At 44.9% G+C, this 23,889-nt stretch overlaps 1 protein-coding gene across 40 annotated transcripts in view; it reads right to left on the reverse strand.

Moving 5' to 3' along the window:
* Positions 1-23,889, reverse strand: part of DNAJB6 (DnaJ heat shock protein family (Hsp40) member B6) — a 111,812-nt gene that overhangs the window by 53,706 nt on the left and 34,217 nt on the right. For 26 of the 40 annotated variants that reach the window (XR_014943668.1, XR_014943667.1, XR_014943665.1 and 23 more), the window contains one exon: positions 20,435-20,641. Coding sequence is in view for 20 of the 40 variants with exons in the window: in XM_085540678.1 (XP_085396804.1) it covers positions 20,435-20,641 (207 nt within the window). In the remaining 20 variants the exon portion in view is untranslated. Of the gene's footprint in view, positions 1-2,438; positions 10,456-10,634; positions 10,664-11,387; positions 13,009-17,917; positions 18,819-20,433; positions 20,642-21,754; positions 21,994-23,889 lie in introns of those variants that run through there. The other 14 variants (XM_015852828.3, XM_085540682.1, XM_085540683.1 and 11 more) reach the window with 11 other exon arrangements.

Below are 23,889 nucleotides of genomic sequence, written 5' to 3' on the forward strand. Positions count from 1 at the left end.
GGCTTTATCCCTTTTACACATAAAATAACACGGGTAGAACAATAACAAACAGATGTGATGTATGATATATCATAAAATCTAACAGCGACATCTCTCTCCAGCCCAGGAGGGTTATTTAATTTATCAGGTTTAACGAGTGTTCAAGCAGTTTATGACACATACTGATTCATGCAGTCTAAATGCAGCTATGTCATTAATAACATATAAATCTTTTTAAGCAAGAATCTGTTCTTTCACGCCAAAAAAAATGGTATCTGTGCTACACGAAGGGCTTGTGCTTCATCAAATAAATTCAATTGGGATTAGGCTAGTGATTTCAAATGAAATTATTCTGTAGTAAAAGCAAGTTTAATATTTTCTAATATTAGTTCTGTTCCTGTACTCTGTTAGTAGGAGGGCGCTGAGAGTAAGAAACCCAGCGGATGGATCGGGGCTTTGGGGGTGCTGTGATTGTACTCCCTATTTGTGAAATATGTATCCAGTTGTTAGTGATGAAGGCCACACATAACACCTATTACGAGTGAAGGGACAACACAGGACTTAAATTAATCACATAGTGCAGACAAGGGTCAAGGTCAAAGAGCATTTTGATAGCAACATCAGCAGCCGTTATTTTCTTGTACATACACACCTCGTCTCCAGCCATACGTTATTTCGAAACAGCCATCTATACATCACTAATGGACTGATGAGAGTTTCTGGCAGTGCTCCACAAGATATAAAGTGCAAATCACAGTTGGGAACTGGCAAATAATCTGGTTTTATTTTTAGTTTTTAAAATATGAATGGATTTTCTGGGGGGTGGGGAAGATACCAGCAAAATATTTCCCAGGTTCCCAGAATTTTTCTATCCTGAAATAATTCAAGTGAGGTTTTACAGATCTGAAAAATCCCAATCAAGACATTTTAAAACAGGAAAACTAGGCAAGGTAGGAATGATGGTCACTTTCCTTACAGTGTAAAACGATACACACGTGTTTATTTTGCAAGCTTATCTCTACCGTAATAAAATGTCTGAAGCTAAGTGCATAAGTCATAAAGATATGGAATCCACTTTAAGTGATATTGAGCAATGAATGGTTTACTACAGCTAGCCTTGACACAGCCACATGTACATCAGTGGCATCCTTGAGTACGATTTGATAGTATAGTGTTAAAGAACCATGTTGGAGTAGCTCCTGAAGCATGGGCTTTTTCATTCTATGCCCATGGAAAGGAGATAACACTTTTCCCCCAGCTGTTGGTAGAGTGGCAAGGTAAAAGAGTTCTGGAAGTGGCAAGGGTTTTATAACTAAAAGCTCGATAAATAGAGGCAATTTACCTCAGTGGTTCCAGAATCTGAGGCAAAAACAGAGAAGGAAAATTCAGTCTGTCCTAGAATGAATGACTTTGAGAACAGTGGAAAGCCTAGAAGCAGACTCCAAATTAAAACCATATTTTTCTCTCTTCAGAGGAAAACTGGTTAAAACACAAAGCAGAGGGTAGGAGTTGGGCTGAATCACGGTGTGACAAGGAAGGACCAGGCACTGAACACACCCTACACCAGCAAGTCTGAAGACACATGTACCCAGTTACACTGCCCTAGCATGGATTACTACAAAACAATTAATAAAGCCTCATAATAGAATCATGAAGGTTCATTGAGGAAAAAGAAAGAAAAAGGATTTTTAATAAGGAATCATCCATTTGTAGCCCCTTCACAATTTGCCAGATCTCTGCTGTTTATACCCAGAGCGGTGCTGTCCTACAGCGGTGGGCGGGTGGCTTGGTGGGCGCACGTGGCACCCTTTAGCATGGAGGTGCATTGCTAGCAAGCTCATGCCACACTCTCACAGCACAGGCTGTGCTAATGTGAGTGTGCTCAGAGCATGCCTGGTATTTTTGGAAGCCTGAGGCAGACTCAAAATAGCTGAGCGCTGATGTGTCTGGGATGGGGATTAGGAGGCTGGACTCGCGGTGGAAGGCCATGCAGCCCCAGGGAGCTGCTGTCAGTGTTTTACCCATGTCCCACTGTCAACACAGTCTGCTTGGTAGTCTCATAAACTAAGCCAGAGGCAAAATACACGCTCTCTGGTATAAAACAACTAGTCTTATAAAGAGAGGCCTGGCTCTGAGTGGTCCTCTGGAAGTCCATCACGGCAGCCATTTTGTCACCACCCATATGCATCTCTTTCTCCAGCCAGGCCAGCTCACCTCCAAATCAAAGCAGTGTGATGTGTTGGACTGTACGGATTTAAATCCTTCATGCTGCCTTCGGGGCCAGTCTTATAACTGTGAAAGCTGACAGACCCAGGAGGAGGACACAGGCATTGGTCCCATTGGAGAGACATTACCTCAAGGTCCGTATTAAATTCTTTTTTTTTTTGCTTCCAATTTTTTTTTTTCCACGATTGGAAATGAAAAGGAACAAAAAATAAATAAATAAAAAGAAACCCTACCCCTCTTTCTGTTGAAGTCGTTGGAAAAATCCAGTCCGTGTATGCTTTGATAGGAGACAGCCTAATCCTCTTCTTGCTTGAGTGGTCTCTCCAATTTCTGCCTTGGAGCTGACAAGTCCCTTTGGGTTTATGGTGAGGGATTTTTTTTTTTGTAGACGATGACTCTTTTTTTTTTTTTTTTTTTGCTCTGCTGATTTTACCTCAGGGGAAATCACTGAGAAATCTTTTCTTTTTTTTCCACAAGAAACAGCTTCTCCTTATTTATTTAGATAAGCTTTCTAATTCCATTAAAGGTAGCTGTCTGGGGGGGGAGAAGGGGGAAAGGAGGCTTTTTAAATGCTCCTCCGTTTGCTCTGAATTCTTGAGATCTTGCAGCATCTCCTTGCACCAGTTGGTTGGGCCAGTCAGGGTTACTTTGGGCCTATCCAACAAGTGGGATGATCTATTTAAGGCCCTCGCAGAGGACAGTCACAGGTCTGTTCTGGTTCAGCAGAGCTGAAGGAAAGCAAGAAGAGAATGGATGACATTGCTTCTGCGTCAAACCATGCCCCAGCAATGTGAGCACCTGCAATTGGCAGGTTACAAATGCAGAAGATAAATAATTGAAGGAGTTGAATAACATTCCTGTGATGGATGTGCAATTCTTTTTTTTCTCTAAAATAGGCATATTTATTCCTATAGTCGTGCTCTATGTCACATCCAGGAGACACAGACACAGCGCAGGAACAGCTGGATAAAGATTTAGAAGCTGAATAATGCCAAAGGCAGAAGCGTGTTGCCATAGCAGTTCCTCCAAACACCACTTAAACAGTTCGGTTCTGTTTTCTCTTGACAAATATGGGATAAACTAATTACATTGCTTTTTCAGATAGGAAGTGAAATAAAACCCCTTATCTCTGGGAAAACCCTCAGATATGACTGTAATTGTACAAATACTTGCACTGCAAATACTATTAGGGCAAGCAATGAGAGCAGAAGGGTGGAGCGCAGCACTCAGCAGACCTCCCCATCTCCACTTCTGGTGCCTCTGGATTTCAGGGAGAAGCAGAAGTGTGTTATCTCGGTACTGGGAGGAAGGGAGAGTGCTCTGTGGGGCTGAATTCAACTTTTATAGGCTACAAGATTGTTTAAGCTTGCTCTACGTTATTTCTCTGTGCGCTCTCATTATGAAATGGCACGATTGAGGTGCTGCTCTGAAGAATTAATGAGCTAAGTGGACTGAATGAAGTGCAAAAGAAAGGGATTAAATTGCTTTATTTTATATTACGGGGACCCAAATGAACAGCTGGTTGGCAACCATTTTAGGACTGACTAAAGAGTACAAGAATAGAGTCAAGAACTGTGTGCAGATCCCCCAAGTCCCAGGCTGCTCACTCAACCATGAAAGCCTTCTTCTGAAGAACAGAGTTAGGCTTGCATTGTGGCCATGTATCATATATCAAACCACCCAGAGTAATACAGTTTGCAGTGCCCAAAGCTAAGAATTGCTGAACACCAAATGGGTTCTGAAGAAGAAATTGTAACAGGCTTTTACAAAGTAGATAAATACGAGGCTAACAAGCTGGGAAATTCAGCTGTATCAAAATTCTACAATACATAAAGATACTGGCTGATGCCTAATAAATTGTTTTAAGAACACCTTCAACTTGACCTATGCAGTCAGGAACATGCCACCCTCTTCCTGTGGGAAAGCAGAGCATTGCTTTATTTATGAACCTGGTGGGAGTACATTAAGTACAGTGGGCAAGGCTCCTTCTAGATGCATAAAGGACAGCAGGATTTCGGGGTTTACTGTGTGGGTATCTGAGTTAATCACAGTGAAGTGCTCCATGTATGGAGCAGTACAGATTACTTGGCAAGGGCTGCAAAAAGGCAATGTGAGTTGATGGGATTTTTTAACCATTGCACTTGGAAGGATACATCATGATGTAATTCACTGAATATCAATATATACTAGTGCAAATAGTGCAGCAAAAGCTAAGGATAGATTAATGTTTGGTTAGTTGCATTCAGAAGGGCATTGTGCACTCCAAAAGGTACGATTTGAAAAGGAAACCCATTTCAGGATCTTTCATACCAGGTACATCCTGGTAATATCATCAAATTAAGAGTGAGATTCAGTGACATACATAATACTAACTTATTTATGTGACATATACGAAGCAATAAACGAGCCCAGAGTCTTACCTCTGACTGTCTGTGTTCACAGAATCGCAGGGGTTGGAAGGGACCTCCAGAGATCACTGAGTCCAACCCCATTGCTACAGGGGGTTCCTTACCGTAGGTCACACAGGCTGGTATCCAGATGGATCTTCTCCAAAGGAGACCCCACAACATCTCTGGGCAGCCTGTTCCTGTGCTGTCACCCTCACTGTAAAGAAGCTCTTCTGCATGCTTGTGTGGAGCTTCCTGTGTTCCAGTTTTTGGCCATTACTCCTTTGTCATATCACTACGCTCCACTGAAGAGCCTGGCCTCATTCAGCTGCCTCCTGCACTTCAGATATTTATAAACATTGATCAGATTCCCTCTCAGTTTTCTCTTCTCTAGACTGAACAGCCCCACATCTCTCAGTCTTTCCTCATATAGGAGATGCTCCAGGCCCTTTATCATCCTTGTTGCCATCTGCTGCACTCTTTCTAGGGGATCCTTGTCCTTTTTGAACTGAGGAGTCCCAAACTGGATGCAATATTCCAGATGCGGCTTCACCAGGCAGAGCAGAGGGGCAGGGTCATCTCCCTCATCCTGCTGACCACATTTCTTCTGATACAGCCCAGGGTATGGCTGGCTTTCTGCACTGCAAGGGCACACTGCTGGCTCATGTTCAGTCACCATCCCCCCCCCAAGTTCTTTTCAGCAGGGCTGCGCTATTTCCTTACACCTACCAGCAGGTACTGATAGAGGGAGATTGGCAACCCAGGTGCAAGACCTGGCACTGGGATTTGTTGAACTTCATGAGGTTCACCTGGGCTTAGCCTGTCCAAGCCTCTCTGGATGGCATCCCATCCCTCGGGTGTGTTGGCTGCACCACACACATCAGAGCCTTCCCTTAATCCCTTTGCCTAGGAGAGGCACAAAAGGAGCAGAGGACTCACCCAGCAGTCAGGCTGTTTGTTTGCTACAGAGAAAAGAAGTAGGAACAGCTTCATCGAAAGACAGCTCTAGGTAACATCTTGCACAGCTATTGGGCAAAGTAGCCCTGCATCCCTGCAGTTAAATTGGTCTGTGTGGGCTTTTCTTTTTTATCAGTATTGTGGAACTTAACAATAAATCCTCAGTGCTGACCATCATCTCCCAGTGAGTGCAGGGAGGTGAGAGCTCAACGCTGTTCCCCCTTCCTCCTCCTCCTCCCTTCAGCTCCTCCATTCCCCCCATGCTGCATCCTTCCCTGCCAGCACAGCTTCACACCTGCTTGACCACGTTCCAAACAAGCCTCAAACCTTTCATAACAGGTGATCATCACGTTTAGAAAAAAATTCTCAATAAAAGCACAGGTTAATACATGTATATTGTAAATAGCTCAGCAGCAGTGGATAAACAGCCTTCACACTCCAAAGGTAAAAGCATTATTTCAAGAGAGCAGGCACTCTGACTGCAAGACACAGACCACTATCGATTGCCAGTCCCATAAATCACGTTTATTTTCCAAATAATAGGAAGATTCATTGTTTTCTGTCAAGCAGCGTCACCTGGTAATAGGAGCCAGTCAAAGCAACAGTAATTTTCACACCATAAAAGCAGTATCAAGTCCGTTCATTGAGTAGGATGAATGCTATTGATCAGGGGGGAGATAAATAAATAAAGCAGGAGACAAAAGGAAAGAAATTAAGTGATGATGTGTAATGAAAGGTCTGTTAACGTTTCCATTATTCAGCTTCTCTCTGCAGGCCCAACTATAGCATCAAAAGCAGCGGAAAGGTCCCACCCTGGCTGCAGCTTATCAACATGAAAACAGCCCCAAAAACATTCAACTACATTGGTTTTTTGTGCTGCAGAGAGACACGGGGCTGAGGGAGGGAGCCACAGAGGAGTCACCACCAGGGGAAGGCACAGAGCAATGGGGCCACAGCCACCGCTAGTGTCACTCACATGCACAATAAATGGCGCTGCAAGAGAAGCTGAACGCACAAATCCTTATGGCCAGAACTCACCCAAACGTGTATTAAAAAACAAATAAACAAAAATCCTGAAGGACCGTTTGCTGCTTCTTGATGACTGCAGTGCTTTGACCCAATGCCAGTAGTGCAGCCAGCAGTAATGGGAAGGAAGAGCCTGTTTAGGAAGCCTTATGAGCTCATCTGCCTGTCTCTGGGCATCTTTGGATTAAACTGAAAAGCACGAGGCCAGTCTCTAAACTTCTGAATGTCATAGAATAGAATCTTAGAATGATTATAGTTGGAAAAGACCTCTAAGATCATCTAGTCCAACCATCCACCTACCACCAATATTGCCCACTAAACCATGTCCCTGAGTACCACATCTATACATTACCACATCATTCCTTCATACTGTTAGCTCTTTGGAAGCAACAGATGATGGTATCACTGCATTTTTCTAGTCGAAGCCAGCAGAAAGTAGCCCTAAAATAAAAGCATGTCCCCTCGGCTTGGGGAGCCACTCTTCACCTGATGACTCCAGTTTTAAAATTGACCCGTGGCAACAACAGACTGATGACTTCTCTGGGTGGAAAATAGCTTCTGAAGCAACTCATTGTTAGCAACTTTAATAAAACATTGCTAAACCACGGACCTAAACCTATCAGCGAACTAGCCTAGGAAAAACTTAGTAATCTCTGCATGAACCAGCAATTGTTTCATAATTGTTCTGGTAGAAACATCTTTAGCTCTTCAGCTTTCTCAGCTGACACATCACAATAAAACATGATATGAGGTGACTCATTGCCATCGTGTTCTATCACATCCCATCACCAAATGCAACCTGAGATTCGCATTACACATCAGCTGAATAATATTTTCCTAAGCATTCATGATAGAAAAATCTGTGTTTCCAAGGAAAGTCATCGCGTTGATTAAAAAATCACCAGCACCACACCTGAATTCTGCTGAGAAAGAAGAGACGTTGGGCTCAGGTGCACACAAAACATGTTCCTGCTGACCACAGCAGGGCTGTTACAGGAGCAGAGACGCTGCAAGCACAGATACTGTTGCTCGAGTTTGTGTCTGTTCTAGGATGGACTGGTTGGGCAAAATGTGATGGCTGAATGTGATGCTCTCATGGGTCTTTTCCAACCTTTGTCATTCTATGAAAATCATAATCAAAGTGGAAAGGGATCTAAACCAGAGCCTCAGAGCTCTGAAACACGAGAGATTCTGACACAAGCTTTTGGGGGTTGGATCCAGCTAGGCAATAGGCCAGCACTGACTTTGCATTTTAAGAATCGTTTGATCTCCTGCACCCTCCCATCTCTGCAAATCCTCCCCTACCATCACTAATATTTCCTTATGACTAACTGCTCAGCTGTTTAAGATTTCCCAGATGAAGCTGGTGATCCTAAAATCCAGTAAGTGAATGCTTGAATGCAGCCTTTCCTGAACAAAATGTGCTGAGGAGAATAGGGATGATCACAGCCCTGATTTCCACATCTGGGAAATACCATCTGGATAAGGAACAAAATGTAGTTGGAAGGGGAAAAGTGGTGTCATGCTGCAGAAATCAGGGACTTGCACCCCATCAGCCACTAGGGACTGCTAGATGATGTGGGTAGGAAGGAAGGGGAAGGTGTGGGAAGGAAGAAACCATTTACTCAGGGAGCTGTGAGGCCCTGGCACTGCTGCCCATAGAGCTGTGGATGCCCCATCCCTGGAGGTGCTCAAGGCCAGGTTGGATGGGGCCCTGGGCAGCCTGAGCTGGTGGGTACAACCAGCCTGTGGCAGGGGGTTGGAACTACATGACCTTTAAAGTCTCTTCCATGCTCTGGAGATACTACCATGGCAATGAGCTCACATTGAGCTTCATGGGAAAATCAGGCGTAGTGTGGAAAAGGTGAATGAGAATGTGGTGTACCAGGTCTCTTCTAATGAAAGGATGGAGGAAGGGAGAAAACCAAAGGGTGAGGTTTAAAACAAATGCATTCTTTCTTCTCCCAGCAGATTCCTTGCCTTAGGATATTGAGCACATTAAGCAATTTCCTTGGAAAATGGAAATCAATGCAAACAAAAATTAAGCAACCCAAACCCGGCATTTCTAGGAGCCTCTGACTTCTGAGTGCTGCAGCTGGGAAAACAGTGCAGTGAAATGTTATTACGTGCTCAGCCTGCTCTTGTGCTCTCCTCTAAGCATCCACCATTAGTCACTAATGAAGGAAGGCCAGTGGGCCAGGGAGGGAACAAATCATTTTTGTGGGTGTAAAACATGACTAACAGCGCTGGGCAGGACCTGGTGCTGGTTACCCACTCACTTGGATCCAAAAGCAGTGTAGACCAGGTTGTCACAACACTACTGGTACAGCAGGTTGTGGCTTGCATCTGCTGCAGGATCAAGTCATGCACCTTTGGTGTGTGTCCCCTCCGGGTGCTGTGAAAAGCATCTACTTAGTGCTCCTCTGTGGCTGCTTGAAGCTCATTAGTTCTCTGCGTGCTCAGTTAATTACAGGAGCTTCAACCTCTCTCTTGGTCTCACGTAGCAGTATGCAGCCAGCACTACTCTGCTTAGCATATTAAAACATCCAAGGCTGTCCAAAATCCAAGCAGAAATACATATCTCATAAATTTTAACTGTATACATTACCGAGATAGGAGACAGAAGTTGGGCCTCATGATCCCTACGGGTCACTTCCAACACTGGATATTCTATGGCTCTATGAGATGTGTTCACATAATGGGCGATCAACCACTCTGTGCTGTAAGCTTTCATCTTAAACACCCGGAAGCAAATTCTGTTTCTTTAAATTAAGGAAATTCTCCCAAGCCTAACTCTTTAATATTGGGATAACGTAAAAACAGCACTTTCCGTATCACAACACACTGCAACCACCAGCAGCCTACGGGAGAAGCAAGTCACTCTGCATTGATCAAAGGATGAGCACTTCCCAAACAAGGGATGGAAAAAATGATGTGTGCTCTGTAAGTAGAAAGGTGCATGTGCACACCAATGGAAACAACGCTGAGGAGATGCAATCGAGCAGTGCAGTGAGGTATTGTTCCCTCTTTGGAGATGTTTTAGAAGATCAGTGATCACTTCCAGATGAGACACAGAGGTGTTTTCCTGAAATCAAAGTATTCAGATTCATTATGAGAACGTGTTTTTATTTCCCTTTGACACTCACTTTTCGGGCTGGTTTTGCAGTGACAACATGAGGCATCCAGGAAGAAGGAAGTTCTGGGGTGCTGCAGTTCAGGATACGCAAAATAAGGCGAGCAGTCTATTCCTTGTGACAAGAGCAATGATGTAACCTAACCCTGCACATGGAAACATCCCCTCGGAGCAGCTCAGCACTTTGGCAATGCTTCTCCTGCTGTCAGAAGCCAACAGCTGCTCTCAGAGGGCACTAGCAAGGCACTTAGCAAACCTGACGCATCCCAGTAACCCACCCAAGCCTTTTCTGCTAGAAACACTTGTGGGAAGCCAAAGTGCATGGACACAAGGCAGCTGAATCTGCTTACTGAATTCAGCTTACTGAACCTGAGCATCTGTAGACCACTCTAAGCCCCCCGCGCCCCAGTTTCAATCAGCAGAGAGGACATATTCCTTGCCTTGCTTAGAGTTCTCAGTGCTACAGATAGAAATGGGCAGAGTTCTGCAAATAGTGATAAAAAGTCCCTGAAGACCCGACTCCAGCTCACACACCAGGAAGAGAATAACTAAATATATTTAATCAAGGGCGGTGCTACCGCTGCCCCTGTCAACATAGGAGTTATGGGGAAGGAAGAAAGATGCTTGATAGGAAAGATGGAGTAGGAAAACACTAAAATATGAGCTGGGGTTGGTCTTACCTTCGGGAGCGGTGCTTCCAGGTCTGAAGGCTGCCCCGGTGCGATCAATCCTGGTCTGGGCAAACAACTTGAAAGCACATTTTTATCAGTTTGACACCTATTCTCCCCGAGATCATTTAAGATCAAAGTCTTGTCAAACCAGAGTTCAAAGAACAGACTGTGCACATCTCTAAAAGGTGTGAAAAACAACCTTGAATTCAAACCATTTTCATAGTGGCCGGAGCAGGAACCCTTATCTCTCGCTGTTTCGCCTGTTTGTGATCACGTCCTCCCACCTGAAGATAAGACTGTTTTGTTTTCAGTGTATCATTTTAATTATGCCATTTCTCAGCTCGCTGTGTATTCTTCACCCGTAACATTTAACTTTCTCATGGGATACTGAAAGGGATTGAAAACACCTCGTGTCTCTGAGCCCCAGTGTCAGCTCTGTAACAAATCCTTTTGCAACACATTTTATACATCACACCAGGTCTGTTTCTATCCTCAGATCTTCCATGCGAGTGCTGTTGGATGGTCAGGAAATCTCTTCCTACCTTTCATAATCCATTTATTCACACATCACTCGTGGGCCAACGCTATCAGTGGTGTTATCTCTCGTCCACCTGCATTTTCCGGCCTCAGCACATAACTAAAGTACTTTCGGCAGAGGGATGCAAAGCCCTCACAAATGTGCCTGCTCAGACATAGACCCAGGTCCAGGCAGCCCTGCAACCCAACACATCGGAACACCCAGGCCGGTAACCCTGCTCTGTGGCACCCCGTTGCCTTTCAGTTAATATCCAGAAATAAGGAAAGAATTATGGCACTGGGTCCACATTTCTTCATTTCTGTATCAAGTCACACGTGGATTCAGCAAAAGGCATCATGGAGGGTGAGGCTGTGGGTGTTTTATGCAGGTGGGCTCTCTCTTTTGTGCCTACAGCTTAAACTAGAATTGAAATTAAAGATGAAGGTCTGGTGCCAGCTCTAGTCTACAGTACAGTGCAAGAGGACAAAGCATAAAGGAGAACTTTCTTTATTTTTAAATATTAGTAACACTGCACAAAATGAAAAAGTGATACTTAAGTGACAGAAAACTGGTACTCAGGCTTATTTCATATTGAGCTTAACTTCTATACCCTAACAGTTCACATACGGTTATACGTTTGCAAAAGGTTACACTACGTCATGTACTTGAAGCTAAACCGCTCCGATACCAGACACAGAATTTGTTATATCAAACCACGCTAAAATGCAGACTTGATTTTTCTGTTTAGCTCCTTCCTTACACCATTATATGCGTTGCTCTATTAGGATGAGTGAGTTTCTCCAGGAACTGCGGACTTTCAATATTGCCAGGTTTAAGCCTGTTACATCAACAGCGCGTTGGCGAGAGGAAGACACAAGGAACAACACAAAACCATGGGCTGGTAACTCCCGCCTGGAGGTTAAAAGAGAGGCAACGTATTGACAAGAAACATGCAGGTAAATGCTTAAGGCAACAGAAGGGCACTGTACAAACTAGAAGGTTAAGGGAAGCAATGTATCATGCACATGAGAGAATTATGGGAAGCAAGGAAGTAACCTAGCCAGGAAATGCAGATTTCCTTTAAACTGAAGACATATTTCCAAATAAAATTTAAAAAAACCAACAACAACAAAGTCCTGCAATAAAAGTGATACAGAATGCTTTCATACGTAAAGGTGTGAGTTCTTTGCAGAAACAACCTGATAAAATCTTAACATGGTTTCTGAAATACGTTCATTATCTAAAAATCTACTCAGCAGGAAGAGCAGTTGTAAAGTGGCACTTAGGTCATTCGTCTCTAGTTTCTGAAAGCAAAATGTTAAAATAAGGAATGATTTCACTAAATGATTCATTGGGAGTCAACCACGGTTGCAGAAATCAGCAGGAGTGCTTACAGACCATCATTACGCCAAGTTGGTTAAAACCAAAGGATGTAACTTCACCATACGCTTTAAAATGATCATTCCCATAGCAGGGACAAACCTTTGCTGCCCAGCTTGGGAGATAAAAAGGAAAAAAAAAAACAAAAAAAACACTGAAGACATCTATTAAGTTTGCATAAATTATCATATGAGAGAGCTCACGTCTCAGTCCTACCCCCAGTGACAGAGGGAACAGGATTGGTGCTTAACTCTTCTTTCAGCAAGCCTGCTGGTAATGCTGGGGGGACTGAACAAACAGGTGTTTGCACAACCCTCTGTATCCCACAAAGCAAATTAATTCAAGACGAGGGGAACTTCAGTCCCAGGGAAGGAAGAGGTAAGAGATTCTGTCATACCCTCCGATCTTCTAACATAACACACTTCTAACCACAATCAGCCCCAACCAAACTCCTTAACCTGACTGGCAAGAAAGCCACTCCGTGAAAACTAAAAAGAATAATATAGTGCAATTTTAGTACAGTCTTAAACATGAGTCACTTCCTTACTAGCAGTGTGAACAATTGAAAAATACACACAGAAGAGGTGTGCTCAAATGTAACACAAGTTGCCGTTTTAATAAAGGGATTGGCATAGCAGAGATGTCCATTTTAGTAACTCCCTTTGGTTGACTTCTTCTTCTTCTGCTCCTCCCTCTGCTTCTGCTTCCTCCTCTTGCTGCCTTCTTTGTATCCTGAGGAAACAGGGCTTGTGAAACACCATTCACAGTATCCAAGGCCTTTTCTATCTTATCAAAAGCACACATTCTCTGAATGGATTAAGGAGTCTTAAAGAAAACATCTGGCTTTCCAATTTTTGTTGGTTTGTTTTTCAATCATCTGTTCTACTAGGACAGAAAGAAAACCACATCTTTGAAGTCTGAAAATATCTCAGAACTTTCCAAAAGACTTCAAAGCCATTCAGGAAAAGCTTCAAAATCAGAGCACATGCAAACCCAGAATGATTTTCCAGACAGAAGCAATAAGTACGACTTACACAACAGGAGCCATTTCAGTACTGGTGTTTCCTGCCCACAGGAGTTCAGGAGTTACCACAATATTTGCATTTCCATTTAAAGAATGGGGAATGCTGAGAATTCTGAGGAAATAAGGTGCTCGGTGTTTACCAATATGCATTTTACATGCAGGTCATCAGCCTGCTCATGCTTAACTATGCGCCACAGGCTCTATCTACTGCAGCTCATGTTCAAGCATCGATTACTTGCTACTGGTTCAATAGGCACAAGCTTCCAGCCATGTGATCATCATCCCAACAGTGGTTTTCAACCCAGATAAATGCATGGAGATCAGTTCCTGCTCTGCATCATGTCCTCTCCTCCAAGTTTGCAGCAAAGCGCAGCCTTGCCAGTACTGTGCAGAGCCAGCACTGTGCCTACCAAGTGCACTTTGAAATCTCAACCCTGAGGTAGAAAGCATTTCCCTCAAATAACTAAAAGCAAATCATGTCACGAGGTGTTGAGAGCGATCTTGTAGCTCAGCAGTGTTCTGCCCCTGGGAATCTGTGTGCTCCACACAGGGAATGGGGCCCCTACAAGACACCAAGGATCCAGACTGTAAGTTGGAGAATGGCCAGCAAGGGCACAGCTCTGCCTGCCTGGAATTCAGCTTCTGCTCTCCAGTTGGTTTGCAAGCAGTTAGATGGGACCCTGAGAATGCCACCTCACCACCTCCAGTTAGCACTGACAGCAAAATGAAGGTGGAGAAAGGAAGTGGCATGAGGTCAGAGAGCCATGACCACCAGGATTCCTTGAGGTCAATCTAAATGAGCTCCTCCCAAGCACAACTACTTTTGTTGTGCTGTAATTCCTCAGTTTAAGGCTTCAGCAGAATCACACAATAGTGTTTGGGCTAAAGCCACCTCATACGCCAGCAAAGGTTTGTGTATTGGAGGAAATACACTCCCTTGCAGCAAAGGGAAACTGCTCCAAGGTTATCACTCAAGCTCCTACGCTGTATCAACAGCATTACTTCATCTTTTGCAACCATCTGAGTCAAGAACAAGGATATTTATTTAGAAATTCTGCCATGAGTGACTAGACTGTGCAAAGTTAGAATGGAAAACACTGCTATGGTTTAAGGAAGAAAAAAACTACCAGTGCTTTGTGGAATTGCAGGTGATGATCTGTTTGCCTGGTGCCCTCTCACCTTCCTGACACAGCCCCATTCCAGGCAACACTGCCTCAGCATTTCCTCATTAAGAGCCCCTTCCACAAAGTTTACTTCCACATCAGCCCCTCAGTCTGCCATACACTGTCAGAACTGGGATCCCTTGGCATTAAAAGATGCTGTAAGGGATGCGGCCCAGAAGGGCTCACAAATCTCTTGGCTTTCCCACAGAGGCCAATGGAGGCAGAGGAGACATGCCGACTCCTGAAGGTTGGTCATTCAAAGAGTGTTATTCAAAGGATTCTTCTCTTCACTGGAGGGAAAAACAGCATCATATCGGCTGATCAGAACAACCTCACGTAATAACGATGAAACATTAACACCTATTTGGGAAAGCATCATTAAACCCCAACAGGTGATTAGCGTCATAACTTGGTCATTTTTCATTTTCACAACACTGTCGGCATTTCCAAAAGGCTTCCACATACAGGCACGATTGCTTTTGATGCAGCTATTTTATATCAGTTTCTTTTTCTGCGCATTCATCTACTTTCTTCAAACGTGTGAGGTTGTGAAAGCAACCCCAGCAACTTTTCCTTAAGAACACTGTGAGTCAAATGTAAATTATGGCTCCAAGTGAATACCACATAATTCATTGTCTTACAAATGAAACAATTCAAATGTTAAAGTAATGCAGTATGAAGATATCTAGCTATTTGACAATGCAGTCTCCAACCAGCACAGGAATGATAAGGGTAAAAAGTGGAAATCTTTCAAGTGTTATCGCTGACACACAGAAACAGATTGGCCAAAGTAGGAGATAACAAACAAATACAGAGTATTCCTCAGGAGAAAACTGCCAGGTCCTTTCTGCTGCTAGCCTGCTGTGATAAATAATTTCACTCCCAACCATTTCCCTTTCTACCCTCACCAAAGAAGAAAGGATAGGTCGAACTTTGTCCGTTAGCTCTGGTGATGCTACGCTGGGCGATAACAGCCAGAAGTCTGATCCAAACAAGTGGAGCAGCTCCTAACAAAAATAAGTATTGCACACAAAAGATGTAACCTTTCACTGGACTGCGTCAATCAGCACTAATTAAAAGCATATTTAGCTGCCTTGGTTTCAAAGCCTAGCCCCAAAGTCGTGAGAGAACAACATCTGAATTAGGAAGCAGCAGCCCCATTACTATTTGATTAATTTGGAGTAAACGTGTCCTGGTGAGTCGCCAGCATCACAAAGTGCTCATGGAAACTTGCCATAGTTGGTGCCCAGCTGAACGGGCTTCAACCAAGCAGTCCTGGTCCTGGAGAGTGGCTTGGCAAATTTCCACCCTTGGAAGTAATTGTTATCCATCTAAACTCTAGAATTGTGTTATATTAAGATAAAGAGCCTCTGGGGAGGGTGGAGGAAGAATAGTTTCTGAGAGCTTCCCAAAGCATTGATATTTGGAATCAGATTCACTGAAATGAAGACAGATATCAGACTAACTTGGTACTTTCTTGCTGCTGTCAGCTGCCAAGAATGGATAAAGCAAGAATTCACACCATTTGGAATTTCACCTGCTTTACAACCTGGATAATTCTTTTCTACAATGAACAGCGTCTTGCTGAACCTCTCCCTCTCTCCTCCTTCCAGAAGACCCATAAAGAGCACAGAAATTATTCTGGTCTTCAGGAAGCTGCTGAAAGCTGAAGCCAGCTTTCAACATTTTGATGCAAAACCCTCAGCCACCCAACAAGGACCGAAACAAACTGGGCAGCCTCTCTGCTGAGTCCCAGATTGACTTTCCTCCTGGTTTATCACTATTCAGCCATCTGTACCTTGCAGAGGCACAGCTAGTTTTGTTCTGAATTCATTGCTTTCTTGGGAGGCAATGGTAAGTGAGGTGTATTAATTCCAGCGATGGACCCAAAGGGGCAAGCCAGGAGGCCCCAACGCACACGTGGACCTTTAATGGGCCAGCAGATCATTGTGCAGGTTGGGTTTTGCAGACCACGCTTCTTAATTTTCTGCTCTTAGAGGTATTTCTCTAATCAAAACAATACATTTCAAAGTGATTTCCAAGTTTGCTGGCTTATCTGAGCTGAAGCCACCAACTGCTACAGCAGCCTGGCCAGACTCAGAAACACCATTACAAAAATTCACCCCCAGTCACATCTTCAGTATAATTTCATGCATGTTACTCAGTTTACAATTATAGCTCTACTTTCACATTCCCTGCTTTCAGTCCAAGCCACAGCCCAACAGAAACCACAATTTGACCTACTAATCCTCTCACCACAACCATGGCTGCTGCCCATGCCATAGAGCACTGTGGAAAAAGAACCTGCCTTTATGTAAAGGGCTGCAGTGACAAAACATCCCACCCTGCCTAGGTATGTCACTCCACTGTTTAATTACCTTGGCTGTTAAATCCAAGGGATGAGTTCTCCAGTTTCACTGTCCAACCCCGTGATGTAATTCACACTTTGATCTTTTAGGGGACTGAAAAAACTTACTGGGGCCTTCCTTCATGCTTGCTCACCATACTATTTTCATCACCAATCCTGCGAAGAATTGTTAGAAGAACGTACCAAGCCAGATACAACCTGCTTACCTACTCTTAATTAAGGTAACGCATTGTTGAATAGAGTCCAAGGTTTTACTCCCACATGGCAAGCAAAAGCTTGCAAGGCTCTGTAGCCTTGGAAGCCCTTCCATGTGCAATTCAGCCGCTTTCTACGGGAAGCAAAAGGATAATGGGATGCTCTACTACCAGCAGCCAAAAAAAACCCGTGCACAAGGGCAGCTCCAGTAGAGCCAGGGAGGCAACGAGCCCAAGCCAGTAGGCATTCTTCCCACCCTCTGCCCACAGAGGAGCGGGACAGGGAACCACACTGCAGGACAGAGAGCAGCGGGACAGTTCATTCCCATCACACCCGCACATCCAGCATTCCTCATGTATTAGGTTTCTACAGAAAACAAAGCGGCTTTACTTTCCATTACATACCCAAATAGAAGTATGTGAGGGAATTACAAGGTAATTAGTCTGGACAACCAGCACTTCAAATTTACTAGTTAGTAATGCGTAATTCAGGAAATCGTACGTTGGTAAGAAGAACGGACACTGTGTTAAAGACATAATGAAGCTTGAATAGCTCAAGTTTCCAGCAGAGGAACCCATGCCAGAAAGGATCAGGATTAGTTAAGCTCATTCTGTTGAAGAGGTTTCTTTGGTGATGCCAGCAGATGAAAATGAATCAAAAATGAATTATTAACGTAGTAAGTTTTAGGTTAACACAAGCTATTTCATTCCAAAGGAAGAGCAAACCTTGCAATATCGTCTTTCAAACAACCATTTTGTGTATCAAGTATTTCCCAGTATTTTTACAGTTAAGTATTTAAATCATTCCTGCTAGATACAGATCAAAACTCAGTTCCATTAGCAGTTGCAACCTGAAGGACTATGCTGTACCACTACAGTACAGCTTGGATACCTTTACTCAGATGAACAGCACACAGTTGGAGTGCATCACTAGCAGCACCTGAGGTCTTGGCAAAAAAGTTGTTTGTCTGGAGCTAGAAAACTGTTCTTAGCAACCCCAGAACACAAGGTGACCATTGTGAAACCATAACAACATGAAACCCAGAGCAATTCCTGCCTCAACGCAAAGCATCCAACTAAGGTGGAGAATCAGGTCCAACTGAATTAGTTTCTTATTAAAACCTCACTGCAATGACTGGATGCCCTCACTGCAGAGAGGATTCACTGCACGTCTGAATACGGTTCGCTGGTCTGAAAGTCAGTGCTAGGGAGACACGGGCTTCACCACGCATCCAAGATGAAACCTACCCCCCTGCCCTTCCAATTCAGTTTGCTAAGGACTTTCAAATTTAAACACAAGCATTCCCACTCCTCAAGCTGGGAAAAGAGGACCATTTCACTGCAGGTGACTCATTAACCACTGAGAATTTGCTTTGGGTGCTAGAGCTGGGACAACATCTAAAACTGCTGTGCAGCAATCGCTGCCAAGGGCTGCGTGCCAACAGTGGCAAAAACGATCCCATCCGAGTGGCGCTGCGCCAGGCTGAGCCCATTGAGCTCTGCTATTTTCCACTGCAGAGCGGGCTTTGGATCAAGGCAGAGAACGATGCAGCTCTTTCCCCCGCGCATGGCAGCTGTCACAGTGATAAATGAGAAGCCAAGCGGGAGCAAGCAAGTGGTCTGTGCAATGAGAGAGCTGTGGAGCCGGCCTGCTGAGCTGACAGAGGTGAGCACCCATGGAGGAGAACAGCATTGATGGCCAGGGCTCAGCATGAACTTCCCAGGCAGAAATGAAGACACTCACGTAGGTTTTTATGACTAACTCGACCAGTCCTTCAGCAGCCACTGTCTGTCTATCAGAGGAACAGCAGGCAAAACATTTAAAGCAACAGTAAAATCATAGTCTTGACTGCAATCCTATTTTCTACCCTGAATCTTTTATATCTGTTTTATGGCAATCTATGGGTAGGGCAAAGGATTTGGGGATTGTGCAAATAATTCAGGAAATTAATTTTAATTGCAAACTTGTGCACCTTGGAGCATAAATAGACTCACAGCTAGAAGCCCCGAGCAATGTTCTAACAGCTCCAATTGCTCTTTGGAAACTACTACAAAACATTGTTAGGATCACAGGGAACCTGAAGTCCCCAAATAGTGAGCCAAGTTACTGGGGGTTTTTTGCCAGCTATATGTATAGAAAACTGGCCCTGTAACCCTTGTACAGGAGCCTTCAGTACATCAGCCCAGATGGAGGATTCTGGAGATTTTTTGAGTTTTCTTTTTTCTTAAGGATGGAATCAAATTATCCCTCATGAAACTAAACTTCTAAGTGACTGATCAGGAAAACATTTATTCGAATATTTCTGATTACTTTTGCAAGCTGGCATTGTATAATATGGTATATCTGCAGGTCTTTTGTAGAGTACAGGGTGTTAGATTTAAAGGCTCAAATGCAGTAGGATTTGGTATAGCGTTGGGAGCGTGTGTGCCATGTGTGCGTGTTTTGGGGAACGGGGTATTCTTCCTTCATTTATTTTTGCAGCACACCTTTCCCACGCGCTGTGTTTGCCCTGAGGAGCCCAGGCACTCCTAATTCCCAGCAGCTCACTGAATCCAGCACTGCTGAGAAGGGCCCTGAGCATGGGCATCCACACACCAAGGCATCTTCACGTTTCAGAGGCACAGAGTGGCTGAGGTTGAAAGGACCTCTGGGTCCATTTGGTCCAACCCCTGCCCAGCAGGTGCTCAGCACCATATCCAGGTGGATTTTGGAGATCTCCATGGACACCTCACAGCCTCTTTGGTCAGCCCATGCCGGCGCTCAGTCACTAACACAGTAACCTGTCCTGGCAGTCCTGAGCGAGCCTTGACCGCATGTTCTGATCAAATCAAGTAGCTCTGAGGGTTCTGTTGCCCAAATGAGCCTCTGGACTATATTGCCAAAACATTACAGATGGGAAATACATTAAAGGACTAAGCACTTCCAAAAATAACCAGGCCAATTGCTACACTTCCTTGTTTGCCTGAACAGCCTCAGCCCCCTCAATTAGGATTTAGATGCCCAAAATTGCAGCTTTCAGAATTAACGTGAAGCTGCTGAACTTCTCCTTCAGCAAGGAAGCCAAGCACTATTTAGATAAATGAATGTGCAAAGTACTGCGATTAGTTATTCCCTAACAGGCCTTCACTTTTAAGAACAAAGAGCACGGGCACTTCAGCAGCACAACAAAACAAAGTTTGCCCTGGATCCTTGGGTCAGGCCCTGGGTATCACAGGACATTTGTGAATCTAGGCTACACGGATGAGCATAGCTAACGCAGACGAAGGCACTCAACCGGCTATTTATTATCTACCGGGCACCAGAATTAAATCACACAGCAACACCCCCTGTCTTGGCTTTTGTTTTTCCCCTTTGGGCTAGCTGATGAATCCTTTTCTGCGCATTTCTTGTCAACGTGATTTTGCACACCTGATAAATAAAAGGGGTTCTCCAAGCTGCTCGCAACCCGGCTTTTTTCTTGCTCTTCCACCTCATCGCTATTGTAATGATAGGCATATCTGGGGGAACTGGCAGGCTTGTGTGACTTCAGCAGGCGAGTGTTGGTGGGCTGGAAGGGCAGGGCGTGCTGTCCTCTCCGCCGGCACTCCTCAGCAAAGGCTTCTTCGTTTGCTTCACCTGGAAAATCAAAGAGAGTGAGAAAAGTGAGCTGCATCCAAAATGCTGAAGGGCTCACGTGAAACGATGGAAATGGGGGCTGAAAATAGGGCCACACTGAACTCCTGCCTTGGCTGTCTGCCCACTCATGCAAGAGGGCTTCAGAGCTGTCTCCAGGTCTGCCTGTAGGAAGGGGAGCACTTGGAGCTGAAGGCTCCATCAGCTGCCTCTCACCATACTGGGGCCACCCTGATATAGGAAGGAAGGGCGAGCAATCCGAGCACCTTGTCCAGGACAATATTGCACTGATACAGAGCACAGCAGTTTGCCACACCCTGTTTGAGGTGCCCTGTTTGAGTGCAAGGGATAGGGAGAAATACCCACGCTAGGAACAGCTATGGGGGCCATGTGGGAAAAACAAAGCAAACGTGGATTCACAGGGAATGGATGTTGGATATCCAAGGGTGGTGGAGAAGCACTGGAGATCAAATGAAGGTGGGAAATAAGGCTGAAGATGCCAAAGATGAGCACAGCTCAAGGAATAAAACAGATGCACTCTTTAATCAATGGACGCAAAGCAAACGGAAACCCGATGTCTGGTAAAAGTACTATGAAAGATGAGGCACTCCAGTCATTCTCATGGTGTTTTGTAAATGAAGACACTCTTGCTGCTGAATACACAACAGTACCAATGCTGTGAAGTACGGAAACCGGCTGCTTAACACAAAACCCATACATCGAAAAGCAAATGGTAAGATCACAAATAAAAGCATTCCATGGGGAAAACAAGAAAATAAGAAGAAGAAGAAAAAAAAAAAGAAAGAAAAACTGACAAGAAGGGTGTGTAGCAGATTTGTCTCCTAAAGGCTATTGGAAGTTTCATTAACTCAATTACTTAAATACTTTTAATAGCGCTGATGAAATACGGCGTCATTCTGTTTGCATCAAAAGCGATGCGTCACACTGGGGAGGTTTCTCCTGGGCATCAGCTGCTTCAGGAGGGGTGTGTGCTCTCAGCGTGTTCATGGCTGGAAAATGCTTTGAAGATGGAAAAAGGACCATGTTTGCAGCAATACCCCACGGTGTGCACCAAACAACCGACGCTCCAAACCAAGCAGGCGGCATCGTCTTTACCTTGTAAGCGCACCCTGGGAGATGCTTCTGAGGGCACGATGAAGAGGAGGCAAGGTATTTTTTAAGAAGTCATTTCACAGCACAACATAAGGCCTCGGGGAGAGGAGGGATCTGGCACAGGCTCACGTCCCCATGTCCAAACACCATGCCAGCGTGAGGCTGTGGGCACGCTGGTCTCTGCGGCAGGGGACGGCTGGCTGCCATCACATGGGGACAGCAAGGCAGCGGGCAAGGAAGAGCTCAGGGGATAGAACATAGAATCATAAAGGCTGGGAAAGACCACTGAGACCATCCAGCCCAACTCCAACCCATCCCACCATGCCCACGGACCACAGGCCTCATTGCCACATTTCTTGAACGCCTCCATTGACAGTGACTCCCCACCACCTCCCTGCACAGTCTGTGCCACAGCCCAACACTCTTTCTGAGAACATTTTTTTCCTAATATCCAACCAGAACCTCCCCCAGCAACTCCCAGTTTCCCATAAGATCCTACAGGGTTTCCCACTCGCATGCTATACAAACAGCGCTGAAGTACATGTCAGTCTGGTGGTACTGGCTCTAGCAAGGTGAAGCCAATGAGACACCAGGAATGAGAAGGAATAGGAAAGCCACATATCAACAACTGTACATGCAAAAACCAGTCGAGATCATTCACATCCTAACAGTGCACCAGAACTGGGACATCCCTCCCATGGAAACACAAACCATGTTGTTTTCCTTCCAATATATAAGTCTTGATGAACGCGCAGCATTTGCACTGACTGCACTGCAGGCCTTAAAGCATCTCACTCTGTGCATCATAATCCAATTGAACTCACATGTACCTCCTGCAATTGGCTATGAAACTGGGTGCTCCGCACACACCCCAATAAATTACACCCAGTTGTGTGTGAGATCAATCCCAATGCTTGGGGACAGCGCAGCACCAAAGCACCTCTGGATCAACGTCCCCCAGCTCATCCCTGCCCAGAGCACCCACGTCTGCAGTCCCACAGCAGGGACCGACCTGGGTTAAAAATAATGCTCTTTCCATCAGCTTATTTATAACTCAGCTCAGCCCTTATGTGCCACAAAACCAGGGGACGGGGCAGCTCCCGGGGCCCAGCTTACAGCTGCCATACACAGAAGATCTCATTAACCAAAGCAAATATTAATTAAAGGTCTCACAGCTCTTTCACTTGCAAAACCAGCTCGGAGAAATTATGCTTCTAAGGGTTAATTCTGAAAATGAGGGTTTCAGAATGACGGCTCTAACCTTTAAAAACAGTCATTAGAATTGGATTTTCAGGTGCTCCCAAGGAAAAGCTGCTTCTGGTGATAAACAAACCAAAGGGTGGGATGTCTCAAGGCACCAAATAAGACCCCGGGAATGAAAACCAGCATGTGGTAGCAGAGCTGAGGCGTGGGGGGAAGTAGAGACTTTAAGCTGTCATTGACCAGCAGAGGGCAATATTGCCTATCACGTGGGGGAATGTTATCGGAAAAGTCCCTGCCAACTCTGACTTATTGGGCAATGTATGGATTTCAATGTGTGAGCCTGATGCTTGGCTGGGCTGGGCGTTCTGGGGAGCCAAAGAGCCAAGGGGCCCATATCCACACCTGGGAAATGGAAATCATAGAACTACAGGATGTCCTGTGTTGAAAAGGACCACAGTGATCACCCAGTTCCAACCCCCTGCTATGTGCAAGGTCACCATCCACCAGGCTGCCCAGAGCCACATCCAGCCTGGCCTTGAATGCCTGCAGGGATGGGGCATCCACAGCCTCCTTGGGCAACCTGTTCCAGTGCATCACCACCCTCTGTGTGAAAAACTTAAACTGACTGTTTAAAATACGGGATAATTGATGCTTTTCAGGATTTTTTGGGGGCAGAAGCCCAGCATTTATTTCTCCTCCAAAGCACACGGAGCAACTCACGTTCACATCTATATGAAGTGGGCGGCAGTGATGCTGGAGCTGCTGGTGCCTCAGCAGTCAGGTGCTGTGGGAAGTAATAGCTCTTTACTGACGGCTGCATCACCTGCCCAACGTGGCTAATGAGCACGCCTACACCACGAGGCTGGTGATGCCATCACCTGTGTAAAAGCTTCTCATTTTGAAATGGAGGAGCCCTGCCCACCAAATATGTACGT

Source organism: Coturnix japonica, chromosome 2 (assembly GCF_054131305.1).
Source record: "Coturnix japonica strain WE chromosome 2, WE-NBRP24, whole genome shotgun sequence".
Lineage (NCBI taxonomy): Eukaryota > Metazoa > Chordata > Aves > Galliformes > Phasianidae > Coturnix > Coturnix japonica.